We start from the raw sequence: 11,414 nt of genomic DNA on the forward strand, positions 1-11,414 counted from the left end.
GCGCGACCTGACCCTGGAGGGGGCGTGTCCTGGCGATCGAGGGGGCGTGGCCTTCCGCGCGAGGGGCGTGGCCTGACGAATGAGGGCCTGGTCTGACGAGCGAGTGGGCGTGGCCTGCCTAGGGATGGGGGCGATCTGACTATGGAGGAGGGCGTGGCCTGACGTTTGAGGGGCGTGGCCTGACGCGCGGAGGGGCGTGGCCTCCTTTGCGAGGGGCGTGGCCTGCCCATTGGGTGGGCGTGGCCTCCTGCGCGAGCGGCTTGGCCTGACAAATGAGCGGGCGTGGCCTGGTCTAGGGGCGTGGCCTGACGGGCTAGTGGGCGTGGCCTGATCTGGGGTCGTGACTGACGGGGCGAGTGGGCGTGGCCCGATCTGGGGGCGTGGTCGGTCGTGCGAGTAGTCAGAGGTCATGGGTTCGAATCCCCGCTCGGCCACTTGTCAGCTGGGTGACTTTGGGCAAGTCACTTAACTTCTCGGTGCGTCAGTGACCTCCTCTGTAAAATGGGGATGAAGACTGTGAGCCCCACGTGGGACAACCTGATTCCCCCTGTGTCTACCCCAGCGCTTAGAACAGTGCTCGGCACATAATAAGCGTTTAACAAATACCAACATTATTAGTAGTAGTAGTAGTAGGCGTGGCCTGATCTAGGGGCGTGGCATGACAAACGAGTGGGCGTGGCCTGATCTAGGGCAGCGTGGCTCAGTGGAAAGAGCACGGGCTTTGGAGTCGGAGGTCATGGGTTCGAATCCCGGCTCGGCCCCTTGCCAGCTGTGTGACTGTGGGCGAGTCACTTAACTTCTCGGTGCCTCAGTTCCCTCATCTGTAAAATGGGGATGAAGACTGTGAGCCCACGTGGGACAACCTGATTCCCCTGTGTCTCCCCCAGCGCTTAGAACAGTGGTCGGCACATAGGAAGCGCTTAACAGATACCAACATTATTATTATTACTAGGGGCGTGGCCCGGCGAGCGAGTGGGCGTGGTCTGTCTCTTGAGGGGCGTGGCCCGGGCTGTGGGGCGGGGGGGAGGGACCAGGGCCGACCACCCGACCTGGAGGGGGTCACCCTCACCATGCTGGTATTCGTTCAGCGCTGACTACGTGCCGACCACTCTTCGTAATGTTGGTGTTTGTTAAGCGCTTCCTATGTGCGGGGGAGCTACAGGGTCATCAGGTCGTCCCACGTGAGGCTCACAGTCAATCCCCATTTTACAGCTGAGGTCACTGAGGCCCAGAGAAGTGAAGTGACTTGCCCACGGTCACACAAGGGGCGGAGCCGGGATTCGAACCCATGACCTCTGACTCCCCAGCCCGGCCTCTTTCCACGGAGCCGCGCTTCATTCATTCAATAGTATTTATTGAGCGCTTCCTACGTGCAGAGCACTGGACTGAGCGCTTGGCGTGGACAATTCGGCAACAGAGAGGGACCAGCCCTGCCCCTTGACGGGCGCACAGTCTAACCGGGGGAGACACACAGCAAAGCGAAACGGAAGAAAGCAAAACAAGACAACATCATCAAGATAAATAGGCTCAAGGAGAGGTACACCTCCTTAACAAAATAGATAGGGTAATAAATAATATATACAAATGAGCCCGGTGCTGAGGGGAAGGGGAAAGAGCAGAGGGTGGGGGGGGGGGGAGGGGGAATCAAAGGGAAAGGGGGGCTCAGTCTGGGAAGGCCTCCTGGAGGAAGAGGTGGGACAATTAGATTGTCCCACACGGGACTTGCAGTCTTCATCCCCATTTTACGGATGAGGAAAGTGAGGACCAGAGACGCTAAGTGGCTGGCTCCAGGTCCCATAGCAGAAGAAAGGTGGAGCCGGGATTAGAACCCAGGTCCTCCTGCTTCCCAGGCCTGTGCTCTATCCGCTAGCAAGCTGGGGAGCAGGGAGTAAGGAGAGTAGATATATAATGATAATAATATTGGTATTCGTTAAGCGCTTACTCTGTGCAGAGCACTGTTCTAAGCGCTGGGGTAGACACAGGGGAATCAGGTCATCCCACGTGGGGGGGAGTCACAGTCTTAATCCCCATTTTACAGATGAGGGAACTGAGGCACAGAAAAGCGAAGTGACTTGCCCACAGTCACACAGCTGACAAGAGGCAGAGCCGGGATTCGAACTCATGACCTCTGACTCCAAAGCCCGTGCTCTTTCCGCTGAGCCACGCTGCTTCTCTAAGCACGCTGCTGCTACCGTCTACAGTCCTCTAGACGGTAAGCTGGTTGTGGGCGGGGGATGAGTCTGTTTATTGTTACAGTCTACTCTCCCAAGCGCTTAGTACAGTGCTCTGCACACAGTAAGCACTCAGATGCAATTGCACGAATGAAATGGTTGGATCTGGGAGGTTCTGCTTAGGAAGAACCTGCGGCGATTGGCAGTAGAGTGAAGGGGAAAGATGGCCAGCTTCAGGGACCGGGAAGACGGTTATCAACAGAGATGGAAAAACTAGAGGAGGGGTGGGCTCAGAGGGAAAAGATGAATAATTGAGTTAGTATTTGAATGGAACAGCCGGGAGAAAATGCCCCGGAAGCAAGGGGAGATGTGAGATTGCGTGGGAGATGAGAGATCTTTCGGGGGGCATCCACATAGAGTTGGCCCCTGAAACCCTGTGAATGGATGAGCTTCCCGGAGTGAGGGCAGAGCGAGAAGAGTGGGGGAGGCCCAGAAAGGAGTTTTGTGGGGTTCTTACAGGAGGGGAATGAGAGGCGGAAGAGGAGCCAGCCAGCAAAGTGGCTCGGTGGCAAGAGCCTGGGCTTGGGAGCCAGAGGTCATGGGTTCGAATCCCGCCTCTGCCGCTTGTGGGCTGTGTGACCGTGGGCAAGTCACTTCCCTTCCTCTGGGCCTCAGTTCCCTCGTCGGTCCAATGGGGATTGACTGTGAGCCGCACGTGGGACAGCCTGATGGCCCTGGATCCACCCCAGCGCTTAGAACAGTGCTCTGCACAGAGTAAGCGCTTAACAACTACAAATACCAAATAGCAGAACTGGAGAATGCCTGGAGAGGAGGAGAACGACCACAGTTCCCAGTCAGTCAAAACAAGGCCTGATAGTGGTTTGAGGCGGAAAACGTAATTCACAGTATCAAAGGTGACTGGGAGCAGAGCACCGGATTAGGCGCTTGGGAGAGAGTAATAGTAATGATGATGGTGATATTAATCATAATGGTATCGGTAATAACGATAATAATGTTGGTGTTTGTTAAGCGCTTACTACGTGCAGAGCACTGTTCTAAGCGCTGGGTAAGATACAGGGGAACGAGGTTGTCCCACGTGAGGTTCACAGTCTTCACCCCCATTTTACAGATGAGGGAACTGAGGCCCAGAGAAGTGAAGTGACTTGCCCACAGTCCCGCAGCTGACAAGGGGCAGAGTCGGGATTCGAAAATGGTAAATTCGAAAATGGTAAAGCACTTGTTGTGCGTCAAGCACTGTAGCTCCATCTCTATGGCACCACTGGCCTCTCGCCCACATCCTACCTCTGGCCTGGCCGCCTTCCCTCCTCATACCAGGCAGATGATTGTTCGCCCCCTCTTCAAAACCTTATCGAAGGAGCAGGGTGGCTCAGTGGAAAGAGCCCGGGCTTGGGCGTCAGAGCTCATGGGTTCGAATCCCTGCTCTGCCACTTAGCTGTGTGACTGTGGTCAAGTCACTTCACTTCTCGGTGTCTCAGCGACCTCATCTGTAAAATGGGGATGAAGACTGTGAGCCCCACGCGGGACAACCTGATGACCCTGTGTCTACCCCAGCGCTTAGAACGGTGCTCTGCACATAGTAAGCGCTTAACAAACACCAACATTATTATCTCCTCCAAAAAGCCTTCCCTGACTAAGCCCTCGTCTCCTCTTCTCCCATTCTCTTCGGTGCCGCTCTTATTTGCTCCTTCATTCATTCTTCGTCCCAATTCCAAAGCACATATGTATCAAGCTGTACTTTATTTATTTATCTATTTATACTATTGTCTCTAAAGCTGTACTTTATCTATTTATACTGTTGTCTCCCCCTCTAGACTGTGAGCTTCTTGTGGGCAGGAATGTGTCTGTCTGTTGTTCTACTGTACTCTCCCAAGCGCTTAATGCAGTGCTTTGCACACAGTAAGCACTCCATGAATACGATTCGAGTACTGTTCTAAGCGCTGGGGTGGGTAGAAGCTACTCAGGTTGGACACAGCCCCTGCCCCCCCTGGGGCTCACAGTCTCAATCCCCATTTAGTAGATGAGGTAACTGAGGCACAGAGAAGTCAAGTGACTTGCCCGAGGTCACCCAGCGGAGATTAGAAGCCAGGTCCTTCCGACCCCCAAGCCCAGGATCCATCCATTAGGCCGCAACGCTTCTCGGATAGTTTAACGGAGTTGGTAGGCACGTTCCCTGTCCATAAGGAGTTTACAGTCAATCCCGGCTCCAAAGGTACTAATCCCGGCTCTGCCGCTTGTCAGCTGGGTGACTTTGGGCAAAAATTACCCAACTTCTCTGTGCCTCAGTGACCTCATCTGTAAAATGGGGATTTAAGACTGTGAACCCCACGTGGGACAACCTGATTGCCCCGTATCTACCCCAGCGCTTAGAACAGTGCTCTGCACCTAGTCTTCTTCTTCTTCTTCTTATCATTGTTATTACAGTGAGCGTGTCCCTTTTCCGTCCAGGGGGCCCGGGCGATGGGGCTTTCCCGCCCGCTGGAGGGTTCCGTAGCGGACACCCCCAGCTCATTCATTCAATCCGTCGTATTTACTGAGCGCTTACTGTGTGCAGAGCACTCTCCTAAGCGCTTGGAATGGACAATTTGGCAACAGATACAGACAATCCCTGCCCAACAACAAGCTTACAGTCTAAGAGGCGAGACGGGCAACAAAACGAAACAAGCAGTCAGGCATCAGTGCCATCAAGATAAATAGAATCATAGATATAGACACATCATTAATAAAATTAATGGAGTAGTAAATAACAGCGGGGTCGCGCCTTCGGCCGAGGCCAGTGGGGGGGTGGATCCGGCGGGGCAGAGACCGGCGACGACCCCGGCGGGTGGGTCCGGCGCCCTGGACAAGGGCCATCCAGCGCCCGGACCAACTCTGTGCGCCTGGATCAACTGTGAGCAACTGGATGCGCGCCTGGACCAACTGTGCGCGCCTGAATGCGCGTCCGGATCAACTGTGCGAGCCTCGATGTGCGTCCGGACCAACTGTGCGCCCCTGGACCCACTGTGCGCGCCTGGATGTGCGCCTGGACCAACTATACGCGCCTGGATGCACGTCCGGACCCACTGTGCGCGCCTGGATGTGCGCCTGGCCCCACTATGCGCGCCTGGGTGCATGTCCGGACCCACTGTGCGCGCCTGGATGTGCGCCTGGACCCACTATGCGCGCCTGGATGCACGTCCGGACCCACTGTGCGCGCCTGGATGTGCGCCTGGACCCACTATGTGCGCCTGGATGCACGTCCGGACCCACTGTGCGCGCCTGGATGTGCGCCTGGCCCCACTATGCGCGCCTGGGTGCACGTCCGGACCCACTGTGCGCGCCTGGATGTGCGCCTGGACCCACTATGCGCTCCTGGATGCACGTCCGGACCCACTGTGCGCGCCTGGATGTGCGCCTGGACCCACTATACGCGCCTGGGTGCACGTCCGGACCCACTGTGCGCGCCTGGATGTGCGCTTGGCCCCACTATGCGCGCCTGGGTGCACGTCCGGACCCACTGTGCGCGCCTGGCTGTGCGCCTGGACCAACTATGCGCGCCTGGATGCACGTCCGGACCCACTGTGCGCGCCTGGATGTGCGCCTGGATCAACTATGCGCACCTGAATGAGCATCCGGACCAACCGTGCGCGCCTGGATAGGCGCCTGGACCAACTGTGCGCGCTTGGACCAACTGTGCGCTCCTGGATGCGCATCCGGACCAACTGTGGGCGCCTGGACCAACTGTGCGCGCCTGGGCCAACTGTGCGCGCCCAGATGAACTGTGCGCGCCTGGATCCATTGTGCGCGGCTCCTGGATGGGTGCCAGGAACAACCGTGGACGCCTGGACCAACTCTGCGCGCCTGGATCAACTGGGCGCGCCTGGATGCGCGTCCGAACTAACGATGCGCGCCCGGATCAACTGTACGCGCCTGCATCAACTATGCGCGCCTGGATGTGCTCCTGGACCACTTTTGCGGGCCTGGATGAGCTGTGAGCACCTGGATCGACTGTGAGAGCCCGGACCAACTGTGCGCGCCCTGTTTAACAGTGCGCTCCTGGATCAACTGTGCCCTTCGGGACCAAACGTGCGCACCCTGGTCCACTGTGCCCTCTCGGACAGGGGAGCAAAGCGTCTTACGTGCAGTGTCAGCGTCCTTCCGCGAATAATAGTGGTTTCTCTGAGCCGCGGTCAATCAGCCACCATTCAAGGCTATTTATTGAGCCCTTGCTATGTGCGGAGCACTGTACTAAGCGCTTGGGAGTGTCCGACACAAGATAATTAGCGGACAGGTTCCCTGCTCGGCGCGGTGGGGCCGGACTGGGCCAGACTGGGCCGGACTGGGCGGGGGGGGGCCCTCCCCCCTCCGCCGCCAATTTTCCGACGACTCTGTAGGCCTGGGTGGGCGCCCAGGGCGGGTGGGCAGATGGGCACTGCCGGGGTGCTGGATCGGCACGGATCTGCAAGAGACGCTTGCCAGGTGCCCCCGCGGTGGAGCTTTTCATTCATTCATTCAATCGTATTTATTGAGCGCATACTGTGTGCAGAGCACTGTACTAAGCAAATGGACAATGCGGCAACAAATAGAGGCGATCCTTACCCAACAACGGACTCACAGTCTAGAAGGGGGAGACGGACAACAAGACAAGTAGACAGGCATCGATAGCATCAAAAACACAGAAATAGAATTGTAGATATATACCCATCATTAGTACAATAGAGTAATAAATATATACGAATATACACAAGTGCTGTGGGGCGGGGAAGGGGGTAAGGTAGAGGGAGTGGGGGCGATGGGGAGGGGAGGAGGAGCAGAGGAAAAGGGGGGGCTCAGTCTGGGAAGGCCTCCTGGAGGAGGTGAGCTCTCAGGAGGGCTTTGAAGCGGGGAAGAGAGTTAGTTTGGCGGAGGTGAGGAGGGAGGGCGTTCCAGGTCAGGGGATAAGGCGTGGGCCAGAGGTCGAAGGCGGGACAGGCGACAACGGGGGGCGGTGAGGAGGTGAGAGGCAGAGGAGCGGAGTGTGCGGGCTGGGCTGGAGAAGGAGAGAAGGGAGGTGAGGGAAGAGGGGGCAAGGGGATGGACAGCTTGGAAGCCGAGAGTGAGGAGTTTTTGCTTCAGGCCAAGGTTGATAGGGAGCCACTGGAGATTTGTGAGGGTCTCGGACGCCTCCAGCTCTGGCCTGGAAAACGGGAGCCCAGACCAGAAGACATCATGGTCTAATGGGTAGAGCCCGGGCCTGGTAGTCAGAAGGCCATAATCCCAGCTCTGCCACCTGTCTGCTGGGTGACTTGGGATAAATCACTTCACTTAGAGAAGCAGCACGGTGTAGTGGAAAGAGCACGGGCTTGGGAGACAGGATGTGGGTTCTGATCCCGGCTCTGCCACTTGTCTGCTGTGTGACCTTGGGCAAATGGCTTCCCTTCTCTGTGCCTCAGTGACCTCATCTGGAAAATGAAGATCGAGGCTGTGAACCCCGTGTAGGACAGGGACTGTGTCCAACCCGATTCGCTTGTATCCACCCCAGCGCTTAGTACAGTACCCGGTACATAGTAATCGCTTAACCAAAACCCTTATAATTATTATTCATTCAATCAAATTTATTGAACACCTACTGTGTGCACAGCACTGTACTAAGTGCTTAGGCGAGTACATTACAACAAGAAACAGACCCATTCCCCGCCCACAAAGAGCTTTTAAGCCGAATGTAACCCTCGCTCCAGAAAGGGATCCTGAAACTATGGTTGTATTTTCATAAGAATACTAGGTCCAAGACTTTTTTTCTTCTTTTTAATAATATTTCTTAAGCCCTTACTATGAGCCAGGCACTGTACTAAGCGTTGGGGTAGATACAAGCTAATCAGGTTGGACGTAGTCCCTGTCCCACGTGGGGCTCAGAGTCTTAATCCTCACTTTACAGATGAGGAAACTGAGGCACAGAGAAGTTAAGGGTCGCAGAGTTGCCAGCCCATCTTCACCCCGGAGGAGGCCGCGGTGTTTTCCTTCACCGCTATCGAAACCACTTGGACTTAGTTGAACCGTGCTTGAAAATTCATTCATTCATTCAATAGCATTTATTGAGCGCTTACTATGTGCAGAGTGCACTGTACTAGGCGCTTGGAATGTACAATTCGGCAACAGATAGAGACAGTCCCTGACCATTGACGGATTTACAGTCTTTCAGTGTGCCTCTTCAGCGTCAAAGGTGGGGTGCTAAAAGTTTCTTTTGATCAAACAGCAGTTGAAAGCAAGTGAGTGTTAATATTTTATACCAATCTTCTTTTCCCTTTAAAATAAAGCCAAGAACATTTCGAAAAGGCAGATGGCGTAAAGAGTGCGACCCTGTAAAAACATCAGAAGGGCCAAGAAGACGGTAAAATTGTAGCTGCTGTTTCTTTTGACTAACATCTTTCCGAAGGCTTAACCTCTCCCATCCGACCTCCCCTTCTCCGCCCCTCCAACACACACATTTATATCTACCCTACTAAGGAAACACAAACACATTCAACATCATTCCCATTGCCTATAGTTAAGATCCACTAAGCAAACAAATGAAAACTCCTTAAGCAGGAACTGCTATTATTGCTTGTTTTGGAGAGTCTCTAATGCTTATTTTCTTTATAGTAATAATAATGTTGGTATTTGTTAAGCGCTTACTATGTGCCAAGCACCGTTCTAAGCGCTGGGGTAGTTACAAGCGAATCAGGTTGTCCCACGTGGGGCTCACAGTCCTAATCCCCATTGTAGAGACGGGTCACTGAGGCACAGCGAAGTTAAGCGACTTGCCCAAGGTCACACAGCAGACAAGTGGCGGAGGCAGGATTAGAACCCACGTCCTCTGACTCCCAAGTCCGGGCTTTTTCCACTAAGCCACACTGCTTCTCTAGTCATTTGCCCTAACAATTCATCTTCCTTCCACGACATAAAATTAGATTATGCATAGCGGGTGGATGCATTCAATCTCTAATCGTAATAATGCTGGTATTTGTTAAACGCTTACTATGTGCAGAGCACTGTTCTAAGCGCTGGGGTAGACACAGGGGAATCAGGATGTCCCACGTGGGGCTCACAGTCTTCATCCCCATTTTCCAGATGAGGTAACTGAGGCCCAGAGAAGTGAAGTGACTCGCCCACAGTCACACAGCTGACAAGTGGCAGAGCTGGGATTCGAACCCACGACCTCTGACTCCCAAGCTCGGGCTCTTTCCACTGAGCCACGCGTTGGCTGTTGTGAGGTCTTAGATTGAGGCACCTGAGAGATGAAAGCACAGGGAAGAGAGAGTGCAATGAAACGACGAAAGAAAGCGGTAGTTTGCCAAGGATTTGCTTTATTTACCTTTAAGGCTGGTCGAGCAACCTACGCGGATCCAGCCACTGGCCTTCGGGTCCTCACCAAAGATGCTCCCTTGCAGAGAGGAAGATGCTGTGGTTCGACCTTTAGACACGTGGGTAGAAAACTCGTATTTTTGCGGCGGGCGGCAACCTTACAGTGCTTCTGTGACTTCGTAAAGACGGTTTGAAAAAACAAGCTAAATCAAGCTAAAGGGACTCTCTAAGAAGCAAGCGAGCCAAGGACAACGAAGTCCTTAAGGGTCAACGGAGGACCTTTAAAGTTAATGGGATATTGCAACATTTCACATGAATGTCAATTCCTGTTTGAAATGCTGTGATTTGAAATTCACTGGAGTTCTTTATTAGAGGGGGAAAAAAAACTTTTCTCTGTTGTTTCAAGTAAATTACGTTCATTAGGCAAGCCCAAAGAGCCCATGAAAAGAGGTGGGTGTTGTCACTGACTAGGGCCCTAGAAACCGGGAGTGCTTTTCCCGTCGCTGTTTTTTTTTTTTTCTTTCGAACAAGAATTGGTCAACCTGGATTAATTAAAAAATCACATCTTCTCTGAAAAGCAAATCACAGCGAGTGGGGGACGGGGCGTTGACATCTCTTGGCGCGTTTTTCAGAATAATTGTGGAATCGGGACACATCACTGGGACGAAAAGTTGAAGGGAGGAAAGAAGAAGGAGCAAAAATCCTTGTTTTCTCCTTTTCAGGTCGAACAGGAAGGTGAGCAAACTCGCAATGGCAAATGAGCTGTTGTCGAGTTAGGACAGAAAACAAACTTAAACGTAGCCCGATTCAGGTGGGGGCTAGGGGGTTATGCTCTGACTTGTCCACGGATTTTAAAGTCCAGTTAGCTCTCTTCAGTGCTTCTAAGTGAAACATCAACTATTTTTTCACTAAGACCCTTTTGAAGAAGTTTCATTAAATGTGTGTATATGGAAAAAAAAAAAAAACCCCAACAACACGGGCCTAGGGTATTCTTGGAAGAGAATTTCCTTTGATGGGTCCTTTAAGTAGTTAAAAATAGCCATTAAATGCCTATATTAACGGTAGTCAGTATCGAATTGAAAACTTAACTGGCCTGCTTGCTTGTACCTGTGCCATTAGCTTTTGCAGAGAACACAGCCTTTAGGATGAGGGATGGAATAGTAGAGGAGAGTTTTTAAAAAGACTGAATTTAGGACAATAAAATCCCCAAAAGTTGGAGAGACCTTTAGGAAGTGGTTTCTTGGACACTAATTAGGACCATTTGCTAGAGGCGACCGTTATTTTTCCTCTCAGTCTGGAGGGCACCAGAGATCAAATGATTTGTTTTAAGTGATTTTTTTTAAAAACCTTTAAAAAAACATAAGCAGTGTTGTGCTTTTTCATTCTGACTTCTGTATACTGCAACAGTGATATATTTGATTTCTTCTGCAGTGTCCATTCGGTCAAATCAACGTTAAAGAACCTACCAAAAAGAAGCGATTCAACTCTTTTTTCTATACTTGACAACAATCGCAACTGTGCCCTCTTATCCTGATTTTACCCTGTAAAAAGCCTAATCCACAATTCTTCTTTATGGAGTGAGTTTAAGCAGTCGAGTTCTCTTTTAAAAATTGTAATTACAAATAAAGCCAGCTGATGTTCGTGTGTGTTGGTATGTTTCAGACGTGACACTATTGATAGTTATTTTCTGTTGTCTTGCTTCATTATGAAACACATGTTAAAGAAAATAAAGACGGTTGCATAGAACAAATAGAGATGAGGTCACAGGGTAATTCTCTATTATTTCCTGACTTAATTTTTCTTACTAGTCATATACATGTAGACGGAAATAGTACTCCAAAGGAGGTTTCTGGCTGGTGTCAAGTAGAAGAGTTTGAGTGGATATTTCATTTTATTTATATCTCAATATCTAGGGATTGTTATAAT

General features: G+C 52.2%; 1 protein-coding gene across 1 annotated transcript; it reads left to right on the plus strand.

The window, feature by feature from the left end:
- Positions 1 to 9,448: 9,448 nt before the first annotated feature.
- Positions 9,449 to 11,043, plus strand: C4H1orf53 (chromosome 4 C1orf53 homolog). The gene is made up of 2 exons (XM_029063578.1): positions 9,449 to 9,607; positions 10,920 to 11,043. The coding sequence occupies exons 1-2, from the start codon at positions 9,449 to 9,451 to the stop codon at positions 10,989 to 10,991; spliced, it is 231 nt and encodes a 76-aa protein (XP_028919411.1). The 3' UTR covers positions 10,992 to 11,043.
- Positions 11,044 to 11,414: the final 371 nt, after the last annotated feature.

Source organism: Ornithorhynchus anatinus, chromosome 4, assembly GCF_004115215.2.
Source record: "Ornithorhynchus anatinus isolate Pmale09 chromosome 4, mOrnAna1.pri.v4, whole genome shotgun sequence".
In the NCBI taxonomy this organism is placed as follows: Eukaryota; Metazoa; Chordata; class Mammalia; order Monotremata; family Ornithorhynchidae; genus Ornithorhynchus; species Ornithorhynchus anatinus.

Coding starts and splice junctions, on each gene's coding strand:
- C4H1orf53 (XM_029063578.1), top strand. CDS start 9,449: ATGAAACGACGAAAGAAAGCGGTAGTTTGCCAAGGATTTGCTTTATTT. Junction 9,608..10,919: donor GTGGTTCGACCTTTAGACAC/GTGGGTAGAAAA, acceptor TTTCTTCTGCAG/TGTCCATTCGGTCAAATCAA.